The sequence below is a fragment of the Moschus berezovskii genome, chromosome 18 (assembly GCF_049115385.1).
Source record: "Moschus berezovskii isolate FMDL1 chromosome 18, NW_MosBer_1.0, whole genome shotgun sequence".
Lineage (NCBI taxonomy): Eukaryota > Metazoa > Chordata > Mammalia > Artiodactyla > Moschidae > Moschus > Moschus berezovskii.
This window is the reverse complement of record NC_142477.1, coordinates 34,876,575-34,897,379: the sequence shown is the minus strand read 5'-3', so window position 1 is coordinate 34,897,379 and position 20,805 is coordinate 34,876,575. Positions and strand designations below refer to the sequence as shown.

Sequence of the window (20,805 nt, the reverse complement as noted above, 5' to 3'; positions counted from 1 at the left end):
GCACCTTTTTTGTATTCCTACCTCAGAAATGGAGCCTTTTATCATTTATAATGTTGTTGTTGCCATTTTTGTAAATGAGATGGTTTATGAGCCCTGTTCATCAGTGAAACAAATGGCTTGCCTATTATTTGGCACCTGGTTAAACAATGGTTTAACGATGTAAATTGTAAGCTACCTTTTTACAAATGCTCTTCTCTCATTGTCTTGTTTTTCCTGATTGGGTAGATGACTGGCTGTTAATTGAGTACTCTTATTTTTCCCTTTCTCTCCGCTGTCAATTAAGATGGAGGAAAAGAAGTGCTGTCCATGCACCAGATCCTCCTCTACTTACTACGGTGTAGCAAAGCCCTTGTTCCCGAAGAGGAGATTGCCAACATGCTTCAGTGGGAAGAACTTGAGTGGCAGAAATACGCAGAAGAATGCAAAGGCATGATCGTCACCAACCCTGGAGCGGTATGTGCTGGTGTTGACGGTCAGAGACTGAGTCACCTTCCTTTCAGGTTTGAGTGTTTCGTAAAAATGCTAACAGAATGTTTTTAAAGATTTAAGTACTTATTGCTTCTTGTGCTTTGAGTAATTTTTTTCCTTTAAATATTTAGTAAATAAGAAAAATATTCTAGGCATATTTATAGGCGTATATATAGCCATAAGAGTTGGTGATGGGCAGGGAAGCCTGGCGTGCTGCAGTCCATTGGGTCTCAGAGTCGGACATGACTGAGCAACTGAACTTAATTGAAGGCGTGAAAGTGAAGTCGCTCAAGTCGTGTCCGACTCTTTGTGACCCCGTGAACTGTAGCCCACCAGGCTCCTCCATCCATGGGATTCTCCAGGCAAGAATACTGGAGTGGGTTGCCATTTCCTTCTCCAGGGGATCTTCCCGACCCAGGGATCGAACCCAGGTCTCCCGCATTGCAGGCAGATGCTTTAACCTCTGAGCCACCAGGGAAGCCCCATTCATCTGCTTAGTAGATTTATTCTGCTTATTATGGAGAATTTTTAAGCTTTTAGATTATGTTCAGCTCTAATTTTATTCTGAGTATAAAAGTAATAGATCTTCTCTATAGATAACTACAAAAAGAGAAAAACAGCCCAAAGAAGAGAAAAATTGCCCATAATTCCATTCTTCAGAGATGATACTATTCACTTTTCTAGTAAGACATATTTCATATTGTTTTTAAACAAAATTGGCATCATACTATTAAATATTAATATTCAGACTTTTTCCTTCTTATCTTCTTCCAGAAACAACAAGCACAAAGTTATTATTTTTCCTTTGTTTTACATTTCTTTAGGCATGTAATTTAAAAAAAAGCCACTGTTACTTAATTAACCCCCTATTATCAGGCACCTAAGTTGCTTCCAGATTTTTGCTATAGCAAATAATGCTGTATTGAATTTGGATATGTGTGACTAAACATGTTTTCCGTATGTATGTATTTCTGTTTGAATGTGTCCATTTAATTCCTTGAAGTCTGCACATTTTTAAGGCTTTTGATACTTTATAAATTACCTTCCAGAGGGTTGTAAAATTCACACTCTGACCTTTCCTTCATACTGCTTATACTAGTTTAACAAAAATTTTTCAATTTGGTAGGGAAAAAATAGATACTATTTAGCTAAGTTTTCTTTTTATTTTGGTTTCTAGCAAAACTTGATATTTTAAATGTTGATCGACCTTTAAAGTTTTTCTTCTGATAATGGCTTATCAACATCATTTGTCTAATTTTTATTAATGTTTTTGAAAGTTATTGCTTTAAATTTTGCTTCTAATGTCCATTTTTAAAGTTAAAATATAAAAATCAAAAGCAGAGAATTAATAGATAGCTTGTTTTTTTTTTTTTCTGAAAAAGAGCATGCTGTTCTATTATTAAATTTTTTCCTCTAAAATATGTTATCGTTTCATAAAATAGTTATATATTTGTATCTTATCTGTATAAAGTTTTCCAAAAGTGGAGAATTAAAATACTGCTATGTAAAAAAACATAGTAATCTATTTAAACAAAGCTGTTGTTTTAGAAAGGCTGCCAAATTGCTTAATAGCCTTGATTCATAAAAATAAAAACTCTAAATCAACTTTTTGTAGCATGACAGTAACATCTGCACAAACAAAATATTGCTATTTGCAAATCAAACATCCCAGCTAATGCTGATTATTTTAAACAGATCTAGAAAGTGAACGTGTTTAATAAAAATGTCTTTAAACGTGAAACTTGTTTAACACTAAAAACGTTATACAATTTCTACTATTATATTGCTAAGCCTCACAGATAATTGTTAGAGTAAAAGAAATATACAAAATCATAGCACTATGAGAGTGTGACTGTGGATTTAATCTTTCTTCTTTTAAACAGTTGCATGAATTTACATTTCTCTGTTAGTTTTATAGTTGGGTCAGAGGATGAGTGGGGTGATGGTGGTGGGAGACATCCTTTTTACCTTGGTGGGTCGGCTTGAAGAATCTCATGATTTACTGTGGAAGCACTTTTACCCTGGGACTCCCTTCTATGGCCTGGTTAAAATTTCCTGAACTCCTAGGAGAGCTTTGGAAAATACAAGAATGCCCTGATGGACCCGATCCCATGTACTGCAGGTAACGGGGCTCAATGACCTGTAGTCAGAAAATTCCCCAGTTGCTTCTGGTTCGCTCCTTGCTCATTTTCGAGCCAGTGGCATAGAGAATATTTACTCCATTGCCATGATCATCATTCAACTCAGTTGTTGAGGAACCACTACGTGAGCCAGGTGCTACTGAAGTATATAGATTATATATGATGCTTGTCCAGCTGCAGACTTACAGCATATCCATATGAAAGGAGTCTGTGATGAATTATTGACTCAATGGACCAATCTCTGAAAAAGCCAGTCAGGAAAGCTTGTAGTGTTTGGTGAGATCACTGGGCCAGGCTCCCAGGGATGCTTCATAAACACTACTGTGGTCTTTAAAGAATCAAGGAATTGTATAAATCATTGGCACATTTGAATGAACATTCTTGAGTTGGTGTATGGCCAGTTTTGAAGATAATGAGGAAAGCACAGGTTAGTCAGGGTGAAAGGTTTATGCTGGAAAGTAACTGGAAATAAGAAAGTTAGGTTTGGGTGCCAAGCTTTGGGATATGTTTAAGGTAGCTTTTGTTTGTTTGTTTTTAGTATTTGCTATTTAGTCTTAGTGCAGAGGAGATTAGTGTCCTGAAAACTCAGTATCATGAAACATTCTTTCATTATATCCTGTTGAGAACAGGACAGAATAGACATGGCACTATATTTTGTCCTATGAAGTACTTGCTTTGAAAGATTGCCCAGTGAAAAGGATATTGGGGAATTTATTAAAAATTTCAAATCATTATGGTCCCATTAAGTACTTTATTGCTGCAGAATTTAAAATTAATCTCCCTCCCCAGGTACTTTGCCTCTGCTAGGGAACACTTTGGTGATTGGCGAGAATGTATTTTATTCTAATATAAAAATGGTATGATGGATACTGTAGGGTGTGGCCAAGTCTAGAACTTATTTCATCCCCTGTCCCCCTATAAATAAGAAATAGTACAGATATTTTAAAGGGCTTCCCTGGTGACTCAGATGGTTAAGAATCTTCCTGCAATGCAGATCCTGGGGTCGGGAGGATCCCCTGGAGAAGGGAATGGCTACTCACTCCAGTATTCTTTCCTGGAGAATTCCATGGGCAGAGGAGCCTGGCAGGCTACAGCCCATGAGGTTGGAAAGAGTTGGACATGACTGAGTGACTTGAGTGCACTGCATGCACACACGCACACATACACACACACACAAATATTTTAAATAAATCACTATTTCCTCTGTTGATACTATGCATGCTAAGTCACTTCAGGTGTGTACGATTCTTTGTGACCCTCTGAACTGCAGCCCACCAGGCTCCTCTATCCATGAGATTCTCCAGGCAAGAGTACTGGCGTGGATTGCTGTGCCTTCCTTCAGGGGATTTTCCCGACACAGGGATCAAACCTGTGTCTCTTGCATCTCCTGCATTGACAGGCGAGTTCTTTACCACTAGTGCCACCTGGGAAACCCTGATACTATAGCATGGAGCCAAAGAGAAGCCCAGCATAATCTGGTCTGTGGTGACTGCAGAGGCAGGAAGGAACTTTAATTGTGGTCCTGGTAGGCAGAAGAGCATTAAAGAACATCAAAGGGTTTTGAGTCAGAGGAGAGAACCTGGCTTTTTTGACCTAGTTATTAATTTTGAGAGCAAAGTTCAACTTTTCAAGATGCTAGTAAAATTTTGATTGTTAAATGACATTGAAATATTCTTTGAAGTCTAAGGTGTTGTTTTTTTTTCCACTAATGTGGATGAATTTGCATAAATCTTTTTATTGAATAGTTTGTCACCTACTTGGACTACAGTTGTGGGTAGGTCAGCCAGCTTGTCCCACTTGCTGAGGGCTTTCCCAGTTTTAGCATTGAAACCCCTGTGTCTTGGACAAACCAGGCCAGACTGTTGAGTCACAGTTGTTGGGCATTACTGGGCAATACAGTGAAGCTTATTAGCCTCCATGGGGATCAATTCTGTAGCCTCTAGCTCTAAAGCAATTGGGCCAAACACCCCCACAATCTTCTAGTCAGAATTTAGCTTCTAATTAGGGACTGCCCTGAGTGTTCAGTATAAGCAAGGAGTTGCTAAAACATACTCTCCACGATTTTACCATTTTTTCACAAACTTAAGCATTCAGGATGAAAGCTGTTTTACAAATGGATCCTCATACTTTAGTAACTTAAGAAGGAACCAAGCTGTTCACTTCTTTTTTTTTCTTTTTCTTTAATTAGACTTGGAAAAGAAACTTATGAAAATTGAGTCTTCTCTATTAAAATTTAAGAATGGCCTCTGTGGACATAATAAGAGAAGCTTAACTATTTGGTCTTTGTACCACCATACCTTTTCATTTAAAGGTACAGAATTAAAGGAATACACAAGGTACACAGAGAGCTAATGGGGAAAAAAATTATATAGAGGCATCTGTCTGTGCCTGCTGAATAGAAATAAGCTTTCCATTTGAAATGTGCAGTTAAAGCAGAATAAGCCAGCGTGTCTCTTTTGGTCATGTGGAATACTCCCTCTGTGCCTCTGGAGAGGTTAAGGAAAAGTTATATCTGACCAGGTGTCCTTTCAAAAGTTTAATTTTTAAAGGTTTCTACGTGGATGGCAGAAAAGGACAGAATCATCGTTCATTATGCCGAATGGCACAGACTCATTTACAGGGATGACATTATAGTTTTTATATAGTGTAGTTGCTATGATTAAAGGTTTTTAATGACATTTTTTTCCCTTTGGGGATGAGGCTTTCCTAGGGAAAAATCCGATTAATTTCTTCCCTATTTAGATTAAAGTCAATACTTAAAGACTTCTTAAGGGAATAAATGGCTTTGATTTCTCTCTCTCTAGAAACCAAGCTCTGTCCGCATTGATCAACTGGATCGTGAACAGTTCAACCCTGATGTGATTACTTTTCCGATTATCGTTCACTTTGGGATACGCCCTGCACAGTTGAGTTATGCTGGAGACCCACAGTAAGATATTTCTCGGTGTTTGTCTTAGCCAATTTCACCTTCTACTAACAGCTGAAATTAGCAGGGAATCCCCTTTAGTGGATTTTTTTCTTTTTAAAAATTAAGATCTGAAACGAGCCATGTTTCCAAATTTAGGTTACCAAATGAAACAAGTTATGGTAGCTCCTGAAGAATTATTTTCTCTACATATTATTCGATAGATTATCCTTGGCAGTCTTGGTCAGTATGAGTCCTGTATGTTTTTAACCTTTAAGGAATTTTCCTTTATCCATCATTATAGAACTTACTATTTTTATTTATTTTTTTCGGTGCACTGTGGAGGAAAGTAGCACCATGTTGGTTCCTAGCACTGCTGCATTGATGTAGAGTTCTGATTTTGGGGAGGCATCTTAGTAAGAGCTCAAAATCCCCATGCAAAGTCAGGCATTGTATTGGAAGGACAAGCCATGACTTCTGGCTCTTAGAATTGATGTTACTTTCCAACTGGCACATTAGTGTTTTGCTGGGAGAAAATGAGGATGTGTGGGAAGGGAAATAGCACCATTAGAGTCTTCAGGAGTGTTTAGATTCCCTACTTTGTCAAACAAACCATTTCCTGATTTAATTTTTTTAAAGGATTCATAATGGGAGAAAAGGGCATGGGAGATTTTCAATTCATAAATCCAATTCTGGCTGATATATTAGAAGAGGCTAAAGGGTTTTGTTCTTTTTTTCCCTCCCTTTGGATAAAAGTATGAAGCAATGAACCAGGCACTGTGTAAGTACTTCTTTCTTTCCTCCATTGTCTATAAAAATGTTATCAGAAAGGAGAGACCCAGCAAAGGCCAAGAAAGGAGCAGTTTCAATATAACAGAAAATCTTTGGAAAGTCCCTTCTTGCCAGAAAAGTGTTAGTAGAATGTGATTAGGCTCATGTGGACTCTCAGCTGGCAGGAGTGTGAATTGATAAAAAACTGTATATTCTCTTCCTTCTCAGGATACTTTAACTTATTCATTAGGCTGATCCAGGTTATAACATGTTTGGCCTCAAAGATGGTTATTTTTGCCATGGTATATACAAATTGCTATACACCATTTATCTTTCCCTTCCCAGTGGAACAATGGATGTGAGTAGCTATGTATCTTGGGTATTATTATGAGGAGGGTTCTCTTATCTCATATTCTCCAACTTTTACTTTCAGTGAAAGCGTTTCAGACACTGACAGTGTCTGCTGAGTAAGGGGTCTTTCTTTCAACAAACATCAGAAAGCATGTATTTAAATGTGTTAGTTTCAAAGAGGTAACAATGAGAAGTCATACATGTTTCTATCAGATTTTGTGCGTCTCTCTTGGAATTGCCTCCAGAGAGATTCATCTGTATAGTGACAGCGCATTTTCAACCTACGTAGGCAATTATCAGCTTTATTCATAGATTCTGGATGACTCTTGGTCATCCAGCTGCTTCATTCCTCCAGACCACATCCTTCCTTAGAATGAAGGTCTGCAGCCATTAAGGATGTTCACAGGAATGCATTTATGATCGAGCAGGCCTATGAGAACACCTGGCTTTATGGCACTTTAGATTTGCCTTCTTTTCGTCTGAGTTGTCCATCTGTCCTTTTCCTCAGGTACCAGAAACTGTGGAAGAGTTATGTTAAGCTTCGCCACCTCCTAGCAAATAGTCCAAAAGTCAAACAGACTGACAAGCAGAAGCTGGCACAGAGGGAGGTTGGTATTGGACCCTCTTCAACTATGACTAATGATGATGTACTTCCGGTTTATCTGAGATTGTTGTTACACCACACTTTTAGAATAAGATGGAAAGATACCTTAAAAAAAAAAAAATCACACTTCACTCCCCTCCTCATGTTAGTATGCTGATTGATTCATCTTTTAGTAGCTAGGGACCATGTTTTCTCCTTAAAAAGGCCAGTTTTTTAATAGATGTTGGGAATGAATATAGCTTCTTTAAGAAGTTAATTTTTAAACTTCCCAGATTAGCCTTTTATCATTAATTAAACTGTACATAGGACCACATATTCAAGTTTTTTGGTCTTAGTTTGTAAAAGATTATCTTCTATATATCTGTTAGTTTAGTATGGTGAACTGATTTTGTGAGACTTTATATCCCAAATTCCATATTTCTTTACTAATGGGGTAGTATTATCTATATTCCAGGATCCCTTGTGTTTTATATTTAAGAATAAAAAATAAATGGATTTAATATCAACATAGATTTTGTCTCATTGAGGGTTTATTCTGCTGCCACAGTGTAAAAGCAAGGTTTTGAAGCTGAGAAAAGTGTTTGAATTCTGATATCATCGCTTTTTGTGACTTGAGCCCATCAGCTTCATTATGAAAGATGGAACCAAGGCCGAAAGAGGCTGACTGAAATGTCCTTCTGTCAGTGCACCCAAGGAAAAGGGTGATGGTGTGGACTTGGAGACACTCCATTTAACTTTCTTCCAGTGGTGTTTGGCCTGTTAAAGTGTTAGTCATTCAGTCATATCAGACTCTTTGCGACCCCATGGACTGTAACCTGCCAGGCTCCTTTGTTCATGGAATTCTCCAGGCAAGAATACTGGAGTGGGTTGTCATTCTCCTCTCCAGGGTATCTTCCCAACCCAGGGATAGGACCCTGGTCTCTGCATTGCAGGCAACTTTACTGTCTGAGCTACCTGGCCTGTATTAGGAACTTAATCAGTGATGGAGGTGGTGGTGGTTCCTGTTGTTATTATGAATTCCTATGAGATTTTTTTTTAATTGAATAAACATACAAGTATAAAATTATTTTTTATCTTTAATTATTTGAAGGGTGGCGGTAAAAGGGAAGAGTCAATTCCTGTTTACGTCTTGCAGCAGTTTTGAATCATTGTCTTGTTGTAATAAAATATACCCTTGCTGCAGGGTTTGCAAATTAGAAGGCGTCTTTGAGAATTACATGGGTTTCTGGTTAATTTACTGATTGTCTTTCTTATATGTAAATGCTTAACATAAGGCTTGATTTAAATATAATTTTTTACATGCAGATTTCAGATTCCAAATACCACATTTTGTTTCTTTTTCAGTTAAAGGGCATTTTTTTTTCACGATTTTTCTTCTTTTTTGACAAGGATCATTTTTAAAGTCTTTATTGAATTTGTTACAATTTTTCTTCTGTTTTATGTTTTGATTTTTTGGCTGTGAGGCATGTAGAGTCCTATCTCCCCAACCAGGGATTGAACTTGAACCCCCACATTGGGAGGCTACTGGACCACCAAAAAGTCCCCAAAAGGACATTTTTTATTTGAACTTGCCAGACTAGCTTCTTTAGTTTAGTTTTTTCCTTCTCCATTAAAGCTGGCTTATTCCCAAGGCCTTTCTTTATTTTTTTAAAATATAATTTGGCATGAAGAATTTTGACTACCTGAGTGTAAGGGTGAATGAATCCAGCTAATTTACTAATGCTTGATGTTTGGCTTAATATTGCTTTAGAACTGTCAGGTTACTCATCATAATGAGTTCTTTTCTAGGAAGCACTCCAAAAAATACGCCAGAAGAATACCATGAGGCGAGAAGTAACAGTGGAGCTGAGTAGCCAAGGCTTCTGGAAAACTGGCATCCGTTCTGATGTCTGTCAGGTGATGATGCTTCTGAGAACACAATTATACCCAAACATCTCTTCCTTTAAAAGGCATCTGGCACTGAAGTCTTCCTAATTCTGAGAAGTTTCTGCAGAATGTATTACCTTGTAGCTAAATGGAACATCAACAGTACACTGTTTTCTATCATTTGGGTTCTGTTTTTGTGTCAGTTTTCATGTTGTCTTGTTTAGTTGTGTGCGGTGCACGCTCATGTGCATGGCGGGGGCGTGGGAGGCGCTGACTTAGTATTGCTCAATTCTGTCTGCACATTGACGGAAGGCAGGTCTGTTCTTCAGACGTGTCTGCCTGTTTGAGCATGTGGCTAAGTGCCTGTCAAAAGAGATACTCCGGCAGCTCTACAGGCAGATTCCTGAAGGTGGTGTGTACAAACAATCCAGACTGAGAACCCAGACTTGTACTGCAGAGGGCTGAAAGTATTAAATGAGCAGAAACAGTATACATGTTTGAGCCAAAGGGTAGTATTTTTTCTTTGTGACGTGTTAGTCGCTCAGTTGTGTCTGACTCTGTGAGCTCATGGACTGTAGCCCGCCAGTCTACAGTCTTTGCTGTATCTTCGTGATTCCTCTATCCATATAATTCTCCAGGCAAGAATGCTGGAGGGAGTTGTCATTCCCTTCTCCAGGGGACCTTCCCAACCCAAGGACTGAACCTGAGTCTCCTGCACTGCAAGCAGATTCTTTACCAACTGAGCCACCAAGGAAGCCCAGCCCATTTTTGCGGGGATGGGGGATAGACTTAATAGAGGAACTTTTCAGCAGTATATAACTGGCTCACTGAGAGGCATATTTTTCCTTTAGTTCAGTTCAGTTCAGTTGCTCAGTCGTGTCCGACTCTTTGTGACCCCATGAATCACAGCACTCCAGGCCTCCCTGTCCATCACCAACTCCTGGAGTTCACTCAAACTCATGTCCATAGAGTTGGTGATGCCATCCAGCCATCTCATTCTCTGTCGTCCCCTTCTCCTCCCCCCCCCAATCCTTCCCAGCATCAGACTCTTTTCCAGTGAGTCAACTCTTCGCATGAGGTGGCCAAAGTATTGGAGTTCCAGCTTTAGCATCAGTCCTTCAATGAACACCCAGAATTGATCTCCTTTAGAATGGACTGGTTGGATCTCCTTGAATGTGAATTTTTACCAAATTAGACATCCTTCAAATCCAGCATATTCTTTGACTCTTCACTTGATTCTTTTGTTATGATTGATATTGGTTGCACTCCCTGGGAATTAAGTAAAGGAAATGATTACACAGACTGGGGTCAGTGCGGTTTGCTGTGTTTAGCCTTTTGGAAGACTATACCAAGCTGCCACTTATCTCTTGTGATGGTAGCACGGATTGTAAAGAGTCCAGACACTCTTAGGTATTCATTTCATTGTAATGAGGGTTTGTTTTTTTTTTTAAATCAATGCTGGCATTTAATTATTGTATTGAACAGTGGAATTTAATCCTATCATTAAAGGAATTGCTATGTAATTCATTTACCATGTGAAGCTAAATGTTTTTTTGCTGAGATGAACTGCTATTGATGCAATATTACTAAGTAGTTTGAAAATAATCATCTGTAGTGGATGCCAGTCTGTCTAAAAAGTCCTCAGTTATATTACCCATTGACCAATTGTTTCAATTGTAAATGCTTTCAGAAGTGGATATCTTACTTCCATTGATTGTTTCTTAGGGCCACTTGGAGCTGTAATATCACCCAGTTTTTCAGCTTGCTAGTGTTTCTCCAAAACCAGCACAGCACCGTAACCCCAACATAGCTGCTTAAGACATTTTAGTAACAGTGAGTGGAATGTCCAGCCATCTGCTGATCTCAGTGATGTCAAAGTTGATTGTTTAAGAGATCCTGAAATTATGGAACTTTGAGAACTGGAAAGGATCTTAGAGTTCTTCTAGTTCAGTAGTTTTTAAACTTATGTTTTAGATTTAACTGTGAAGTTTTTTTTTTTTTTAATTAAACAAAACCCTGTGAAACCCTAATTTGTAAAAAGATAAAAAAAAAAAAAACTGATTGGTGACTAGTGGGTGTGGAGGGAGTGTCCCATTGTCCGTGGGGCAATTTCTAGATCAGTTTAGTTCCACTGAACACAATTTTTTTAGAAACATTGAGCTCTTTCTACCCTTTCTTTTGGTAAAACAATTAGGGGTCCTGAATGAACCCTGTAGTTTTATGTCCTTCAGCTGTGTCACAAGAATCTCACTCTGGCTTCCCAGCTGGATTGGGAGCAGCCGGACGACTAGGTTATCTTCTCTCGCTCTCTGCATGTATTACATTTTACATTCTGTTTTGAGGTTGATAGGAAAATCCCATGGACAGAGGAGCCTGGCGGGCTGCAGTCCATGGGGTCTCAAAGAATTGGACACGACTGAGTGACTGAGCATGCACATAGCCGAGAACAGTCGGTTCCTGTGTTTAACTGGTTGGAGACAAGGTTCCTGAGTAGGACTTCGGCAAAGGTGAATACTTCTTGTGTAATGATGGTTCCTCCACGTGGAGGACTCCTGCTGTTCCAAAGATAACCAACTGGTGGAAACCAGGCTTCCATCCTCCAGTCCTATTTTTTTTACAAGTTGTATTGCCTCTTAACTGTCGTTTCTTACCTCAGAATAAATGTTTTCATTTTCATGTGTGTTCATCAAATAAGATGGCAGGAGACATGTGTTGCTGTTCGGTTGCTCAGTTGTGTCCGACTCTTTTTGTGACCCTGTGGACTGCAGCACACCGTGCTTTCCTGTCCTTCACCACCTCCCGGAGTTTGCTCAGGTGGCATGTAATGCAAAGTAAATGTGGCTAGTATTGTTGGTAATGAAGAATAAGAATCTGACTGCGAAATAACAATTAAATGAAATTTATACATGGAATATTCTGAGTAACCTTGAAGCCTATGGAAAAATGGACTCATACTTAGTTTTAAGAGAAAATGGCCGAGTGCATCTCTGAAGTCCTGGGGTGGGGGCCAGGCGGGGTAATAATAATTGCTGGTGGGTTGCTGGCAAAAGCCTTGTGATGCTGTCTGGCTGCTACTGGCAATAAAACTATTGTGTTGAATCTAAGGCAGAGCAACCTGAGTCCCACCTTCTCATTCTGGAAGCATAATTTCCCAACCAGAGCAGTTACCAAGGGTTGTTACGAAATTAGAAAATTCTACCTGATATACCCCAACCAGTGTTAGGAGGAATGAAAACGTAGAGGTGGTCCTGTAACCTGGAATTACATGTCAACTAAACGCAGACTTGAACCATGTTTAGAGAGAAACTGTTGAAAGATTTTCTCAGTGTAACTGCTTGTTAGAATGAATTCCGGGTAATGCAGAAGAAAAAGCAGGAATCAGAACCTGATCCTGAGGCTGAGAAATTCATCATTATGACTCAGAAGAGGAGAAGTATCATCTCCCTATGGTGTCTGTACTTTAAGAACAGGGTTTTGCACACCAAAGTTGACTTGGTGACTTAGAAGAGTAGGTACCTGTGCTCTGTGCTACCAAGCGGGAGGTCTGTGGAAATCAACAAACTGAATCCTGGGAATGGAGGATGACTAAATGTGACACACAGAGACGTCAGAAAAGGAGCAAAGAAACTATGTCAGCTTAACAGATAACCGGTATGAGGCCCATGTAAAACTGGAGAAAACTGGAAGGCAGGGTGCCTGAAGAAAATTGAAAAGAAGATCAGAGTGCTGGTGAGTGCTGAGGAGACAGGGAGTTGCGTTTGGGCTCCAGTGAGTCCACTACATATGAACCTTCAAGTTGTGAACTTTGAAAGATGCAAACATGTGTTTGAATGTTCATCCAGGTAAGTTAGTTCCTGTGTCTGATGTACATCGTCACATGTATGCATCCTCTATGGGTAGTTGTGTTTTGTGTACTTTCCATTCCGTTCAGTCGCTCAGTTGTGTCCGACTCTTGCGACCCCATGGACTGTAGCCCACCAGGCTTCTCCGTCCATGGGATTCTCCAGGCAAGAATACTGGAGTGGGTTACCATTTCCTTCTCCAGGGGATCTTCCCGACCCAGGGATCGAACCCAGGTCTCCCGCATTGGAGGCAGACGCTTTAACCTCTGAGCCACCAGGGAAGCCCTTTGTGTACTTTACTATATAGTATTGTAGAGAGTACAGTGGTATAGTATCTTTATTTCAAGCCCAGGATATCTGGGAGCAGCATAAAAGTAGCAGCGATGTAGCTGGTACTGCTAAGAAGCGCCATGCAATCATGATGGAAACAAAAGTGAAAATGACTGAGAGGGTGGAGTGAGGCGAAAAGGTGGCAGCCGTCACTCGTTCTTACAACATGAATTGTTCAGCCAGCAGACGATTCTAGAGTACAAGGAGAAGATGATGGAACATGCGACGATGATGTTCCGCTGCTGCCAGTGCTGTCGATGGTGACATTGGATGAGCCTGGACAAGTGACGGAGGAGATGGAGAAACTGCACAGGGTGTGGATGCAGGGTCAGCAGGGAGCCCCGGGCTTGATCCCTGGTCAGGAAACTAGATCTTACCTGCTGCAACTAAAAAAAATGATCCCGCATGCCACATTGAAGATCAAAGATCCCACGTGCCACAACTGAGACCCAGCACAGCCAAATAAAAATAAATAAAGTGAAAGCAGTTTCTAGAAATGCATAGAATGAGGGGAGATGCTTAGTGATTGTGTGTGGTCTCAACATTCCTAAGACTGATCATTTAACAAACTGAGCCAGAGTCTTACAGAGAACCTCGAGACTTATTTGTCAGGGATACAAAATGGACGTTGGTCATACCTGCCTTTCCGTGGTGTTCACAAGAACCATACTTACTTGGAAAGAGAACCTGGCTCTATTTGGAGCAAGTTTAGAGGAAGTGATGAAGGGACTGACAGCTGTTTCATGTGAGTAAAGGGTAAAGAAAATAAGAGTTTGGTGAAGAGAAGATGTGGGAACGTTGTCATTTAATGTATTTTGTTCTTTTCTGGGGTAGACTATTTTCTAATAATCAGCATACTCTGAAGATAGCTATTTTCTTAACAGGTAATGATTCTTCTCTTGCTGGGGGTATGAAAACAACTCACCAGTTTGAATTCATACTTCAGAAGGATAGTTACACTGCATAGTCTTCACGACCCATCCTCCTTGAGTGCTCAGCCTCAATACCCATGAGTCCCATGCAGTTGAAATGCCTGGGAAACTGTATTATACTTTGACCACATACTTTGTTTCCTTATTGCTATGTTTTTTAATACAGCATGGATCAAAACATAGTGGACAAAATGCCAGTAATTCGAATCAGAATGGCATATCTCTGGGAAGCCCCTGGGGGCGAAAAGAGTGTCTTCATCTTTTTTCTTTTCCACAACTATTATAAGCGTGGAGGTGCTCAATACATATTTACTGAATTAAACTGGAAAGAAAGACTTTCTGTTGATTAAAGATCCTTTTTGGGAGAACTAATCTTTCTTTATAAGTTAATACCGGGAACTGATTTCTGTAATATCAAGCAAGTCCATTATCATGTATTTTTAAATAATGTCAGCTTAAAATACTTCAAAGACTAAAATGATAGAAAGCACATGTCAGTCATTCTGTGGGCTGTGCCCATCCTCCAGGTTCTGATGAATAAGAATGACTTCTTCATTCTCTTGATTTCTAGGGAAACGTTATTAAAAAAAAGGAAAAAGATACTCTTTCCATGAAATTGTCTCCCAATAAGGAGTCTGTAGCCAAATGAAAAGTGATTGAAATAAAAGTTCTGTGTCCTCAGGTGATTTAACTATATTGATGGTTTTTATAAAAGTTATCCTCATAGTGTTAGATTGAGTGTTAAACCTGGAATGGCCCTTCGAGATCATCTGGCTGAGAAGTTCTTACCCAGAGGCTAATGATGGGCTTTAGAGATCTGTGAACTCATTAAAATTCCATAAAATTTTTGCGTGTTTGTGCACACAGGCCTTTTTCTGGGGAAAGACTCATTTTCCTTAGATCTCAGCAGTGCCTTGACCCTGACAAAGTTTCTGAATTTGTGAGTCTTAATCCATTCCCTTAGAATTAAAGAAACGAGGAGGTACAGAAATTCCCATGGCTTCCTCAAGGCTACACTGTTGGCTGCTGATGAACCTGGGCTCTTCCTACTTCAGTGAGGGCCACACAAGCCCTGTTCTAAGCAGCCTTTTGTATTTACTCATTTGATCCTTTTAACTGTCCTTAAAGGTAGCTATACCAGTTGTCCTCAAAAGGTAGCTATACCAGTTGTCCTAGTTGACAGGTGAGGAAACAGAAACAGAGAGGTTAAGTAACTTACCATAAGTCCCAGGATGAATGAATGACAGAGCAGAATTTGGACCCAGGCACTCTGGTTCCAGAGACTGTATCTCTAATGACTTAGTCCACTGCCCCTCATAGAGGGTATGCCAGGGTGCCATGCTGCCAGTACACTGTTTTAAGACTTTGGGAGATGGGATTTGGGATGTAAAAATGCTTTTTGTTTGCTGTAAAATAAACAAAATGTTATAAAATACATTTTTAGAGAATTAAACATATTGAAATGTGCTTTTTCCTAGCATGCCATGATGCTGCCGGTTCTGACCCATCATATTCGCTACCACCAGTGCCTAATGCATCTGGACAAGTTGATAGGATATACTTTCCAAGATCGTTGTCTGTTACAGGTGAGAGTTACTCTCTTGTACGTTTATATAATAACAAGATAGGAGTAATTCATCTTGCAGGTTACAAGAGGAGTATGGAGAATCTCTATTCTGGAGAGGATGAGGATGTCTAGAAACATAGCCTTCTCCATTACTCTACTCTGATTGCCACTTTCAAACCCCTTTTCTCACTTTTTTTTTTTAGACTGTCCGTAAAGAAATAGACCAAAGCTTCCAGATTTGCCTGTCAAACCTTCAAACCTGACCTCTTCTTTCATCTTTTCCTCTTTTGTGACTCTTCTTTCCAGGCACTGTGTATTCTAGTTCTTCTCTGAAAGATGTGGATTTTTAGGTTTGTTTGCAGAAGAGGGCTTGGACCAAAACTCTGGAAATTTGACACTGGAGAAAATGGAAAGTTTGGGGCTTAAAATTTAATTGGATAAATAAGTCTCTTTCTGGTTTCATTTGTGATGGTGCTTCTATGCTTTTTTGTTGTTGTTGTTTGGTTTTTATTACATATTTTTCATGCTGAGTTTTTAAAACTGAACTTATGTCTTTGGAATTTTAGCTGGCCATGACCCACCCAAGTCATCACTTAAATTTTGGAATGAATCCTGATCATGCCAGGAATTCTCTGTCTAACTGTGGAATTCGGCAGCCCAAATATGGAGATAGAAAAGTTCATCACATGCACATGCGAAAAAAAGGTCCGTTTGGATTGCACTCTCCTCTTTTGTTCTGTGTCCCCTGTTGTAAGAGAAATCCCCACCAGAAATGGTTCCCTGGTAACCGTTTCATTCTGTCATTCTTTACTGCTTCTTGTCTCATATGTAATGACATTTACTTTGAGCACAGCATTATAATAAGAGTCAATGCGTTTTTGAGAAGATTTAATTTCTCCTATCAAATAGTGTTTAAAGTAACTAAGTTGATCACACTTGTCCACATGCAAGTCACATTGGAGTGAGATGAATAATTTTCTTTCTGGATGTCATGTGAGGGTTCTAGAATGCTTCTAACAATATTGACCTGTGATTTTTTTTTTTTAAATAGGAATTAACACCTTAATAAATATTATGTCACGCCTTGGCCAAGATGACCCAACTCCCTCAAGGTAAAGTAGACTTTTTTAATAATAGTTTTATTGAGATAGAATTCACATACCATACAGTTCATCCATGTAAAGTGCATACAATTCAGTGGTTTTTGGTATCATCACAAAATGGTGTACCTGTGATCATTGTTTAATTTTAGGGCATTTTTGTCATGCCCAAAGGAAACCCCATACTCCATATTTCCCTCAGGTTGCCCAGCCCTAGGCAACCGGCAATCTTCTTTTAATCCACTTTTAATTTTTATGAATTTGCCTATTCTGAACATTTTGTATAAATGGTAGCATACAATATGTGGTCTTTTGTGACTGGTTTATTTTACTTTATGTAGTGCTTAGAAGGTTTATCCATGTTGTAGTATATATTCTTCATTTCTTTTTATTGCCAAGTAATATTCCATGGTATAGGTAGACCACATTTTGTTTATCTGGTCATCAGATTGATGGTCATTTCTTCTTTTTCCTTTTTGGTTATTTTGAATGATGTTGCTATGAATATTTGTGTGCAGGTTTTTGTGTGGACATGTTTTGATTTTTCTTGGGTGTATAACTGAAGTGGAATTTCTGGATTATATAGTAACTCTGTTTCACCTTTCCCTTAAGGAACTGCCAGACTGTTTCCAAAGAGTCTGTACCATTTTATATTCCTAGTAGCAATATATGAAGGTTCTGGTTTCTTTGCATCTTTCCCAACCCGTGTTATTATCTGTCTTTTTGAACCTGGGCTTCCTAGCGGATATGAAATATTATCTCATTGTGATTTTTGTTGTATTTCTCTGATAACTAATGATGTTGAGCATCTTTTCATGTGCTTTGGGGCCATCATCTATCTCCCCTGGAGAAATATCTATTTGGATCCTTTTTCTATTTTTTAATCAAGTTACTTTTTGTTATTGAGTTACAATCATTTTTTTTAATGTATTCCAGATACAAATCCTTTAACAGATACATGATTTGTAAAAAAATTTTTTCTCATTCTGTGGATCATCTTTTTACTGTTTTAATGAAGTACAGAAGTTTTGATTAATTCCAAATAATAGATAAATTGTGTTACTTTCGTTCCTTTTGCTTTTGGTGTCGTGTCTAAGAAACCATTGCCTAATCTAAAGTCACAGAGATATACATCTTTTTCTTCTAAGAGCTTTATGGCTTTTTTGCTCACATTTAGATTTTTGGTCTGTTCTGAGTTAGAACTGGTGTGACGTAGAGGTCCAGCTACTTTCTTTGGCTTGAAGATATCCACTTATCCCAGCACCACCACTCTTGAAAAGGCTAATCTTTCCCCACTAAATCAGCTTGGTTGAAATCACCCTTGTTGAAAATCAATTGATGGTATATATGAGGGTGTATTTTTGATTCTTCGTTCATTCCATTGATCTGTATGCCTGACCTTAAGCCAGTACTGCATTGTCTTGATTACTGTAGCTTTGTAATAAGTTTTGCAACCTAGAAATGCAAGGTCCCTTTTCTAGCTTTCTTTTTAAGATTATTTTGGCTATTCTAGGCCTATTAACTTTCCACATGAATTTTTTAACTAGCTTATTAACTTTTGCAAAGAAGTTAGCTGGAATTTTAATAGGGATTGTGGTGAATCTATGGGTGAGTTTGTGAATGATTACTATCTTAAGTCTCCTGCTTAATACCTCATCTGTTCCCTGAATATTAAATGTCTTTGTTTCTCATTTGTTGTCTTCAATTTCTTAGTAATGTTTTTTAGGTTCCAGAGTACACATTTTGTATGTCTTTTGTTGAATTTATTCCTAAGGATTTTATTCTTTACAGTGCTATTCTAAATGAAATTATTTTTATAATTTTTATTTTGGGATTGTTCATTGCAAGCATATAGGAATACAGTTAATTTTTTATTTTGATCTTGCATCCTTGATGAGCTCATTTGTTAGCTCCAATAGTTTTTTAGTTGATTCCTTAAGATTTTCTGGGATTACCTGATAGCTCAATTGGTAAAGAATCTGCCGGCAGTGTGAGAGACAGGTTTGATCCCTGGGTTGGGAAGATCCCCTGGAGAAGGGAAAAGCTGCCCACTCCAGTATTCTGGCCTGGAGAATTGCATGGACTGTACAGTCCATAGGGTCGCAAAGAGTCAGAATGACTGAGCGACTTTCACTTCACTTTAACATTTTCTATGTAGATGATCATTTCACCTGTAAATAGAGATAGTTTTACTTTTTCCTTTCCAGACTCAGTTCAGTTCAGTTCAGTTGCTCAGTCATGTCCGACTCTTTACAACCCCTTTGTATTGTATTGGACTGCAATAACTCAGGCTTCCCCGTCCATCACTAACTCCAGAAGCTTGTTCAAACTGATGTCCATTGAGTAGGTGACACTATCCAACCATCTCATTCTCTGTTGTCTCCTTCTCCTTTTGCTTTCAATCTTTCCCAGCATCAGGGTCTTTTCCAGTGAGTCAGTTCTTCGCATCAGGTTTCCAAAGTGTTGTAGCTTCAGCATCAGTCCTCCCAGTGAATATTCAGGACTGATTTTCTTTAGGATTGACTGATTTGATCTCCTTGCAGTCCAAGGGACTCTCAAGAGTCTTCTCCAGCACCACAGTTTAAAAGCATCAATTCTTTCTTTATGGTCTCACATCCATCCTTTTCACATCCTTTTCACATCCATCTAGCCAACTCACATCCATCCTTTTCAGACTGGATGCCTTTTATTTCATTTTCTTAACCTGGTTGCCCTAGCTAGCGCCTCTAGTACAATATCCTGTAGAAGTGGTGAGAAAGGCTTCTTGCCTTCTTCTTAATCTTAAAAGGAAAACATTCTTTACCATTGTGTATGGGTTTTTCATAGGTGCCTTTTATCATATTGAGGAAGTTCCCTTCTGTTCCTACTTTGAGTAATATTTTTGTCATGAGAGCATGTTGAGTTTTGTCAAATGCTTTTTCTGCATCTATTAAGATAACCAGGCTTTTTAAATTTTTATTTTATTCACATTGTGTCTTATATTAATTGATTTGGGGGTGTTAAACCAACCTTGCCTTCCTGGGATACATTACACTTGGTCATGGTATATAGTCCTTATACGGTGTATTTAGGTAGAGTTTAGTCTGTTGGTATTGTGCTGAGGATTTCAGTCCTGTAGTTTTCCTTTCCTTTGATGTTTTTGTCTGATTTCATTATTAGGATAATACTGGCCTCATATAATGGGTTGGGAAGTTTTATGTGTTAATTTTCCCTATCTTCTTGATTTTAAAAGCTACCTTCATACATTAATATTTTCACTTTTGTGTGGCTTTGAGCCCCTGAAGAATCTGGGAAGGAAGTAGGCGGGGTCCAAATAAACTCATTAACATCCTGGAAAACGGAATGGAAGCAAATGCCTGATGGCTGCTGAGGCTCTAATGTTGCTCTCAGGAGGCTTATCTTTGTGTGTGAAGCACAGCAGGTTCTATTTTGAAAGCCAGTACAGGAGACTGTTTGAGAGAGGCTTGCTTTTTAACCTAGGGCACTGAAAATTTGACTAGTCAGGCCTGTCCCTCTTAGGAAGCAGACTTAGATGGATGAAAGTTGGAGAGAGCAGGGTTAGAAGTGAGACACTGCTGCGGCCGGTAATGGCCTCTTCAGCCAGGTGAGTGCCCAGTCGCGCTGGCTCAGCTTCCTCCTCTACCTTTTTCTCCATGTATACCTTTTCTTTTCAAATAGGCTTGCCTTGAGGTTGCTCTCTTTTGAGGTTATCATGAACCAAACCGTCTTTTCCTCTTCAATCAAGAGGTAAAAAGAAAGGCAGGCCGAAACTTTAAAATTCCAGTTTGAAGATGATCACACGTCTCACTACTGTGTTTGGTGCGAGTCTAAGATCAGAAAAGAACCGTCTAATTAGAGGAGCCCTTAATCACACCCTCAGGGATAGCGTGGTCCTGGTTTCCCTTTACCCTGCTATACTGTGAAGTCT

The 20,805-nt window shown here is 39.0% G+C and overlaps 1 protein-coding gene across 5 annotated transcripts in view; it reads left to right on the top strand.

Annotated features, from left to right (window-relative positions):
- Nucleotides 1–20,805, top strand: part of DROSHA (drosha ribonuclease III) — a 121,930-nt gene that overhangs the window by 56,514 nt on the left and 44,611 nt on the right. For 4 of the 5 annotated variants that reach the window (XM_055422233.2, XM_055422234.2, XM_055422231.2 and 1 more), the window contains 7 exons: nucleotides 284–453; nucleotides 5,414–5,538; nucleotides 7,145–7,244; nucleotides 9,029–9,136; nucleotides 15,689–15,796; nucleotides 16,344–16,482; nucleotides 16,829–16,889. In XM_055422233.2, the coding sequence (XP_055278208.2) occupies nucleotides 284–453; nucleotides 5,414–5,538; nucleotides 7,145–7,244; nucleotides 9,029–9,136; nucleotides 15,689–15,796; nucleotides 16,344–16,482; nucleotides 16,829–16,889 (811 nt within the window). The remainder of the gene's footprint in view (nucleotides 1–283; nucleotides 454–5,413; nucleotides 5,539–7,144; nucleotides 7,245–9,028; nucleotides 9,137–15,688; nucleotides 15,797–16,343; nucleotides 16,483–16,828; nucleotides 16,890–20,805) is intronic. The other variant, XM_088827641.1, reaches the window with a different exon arrangement.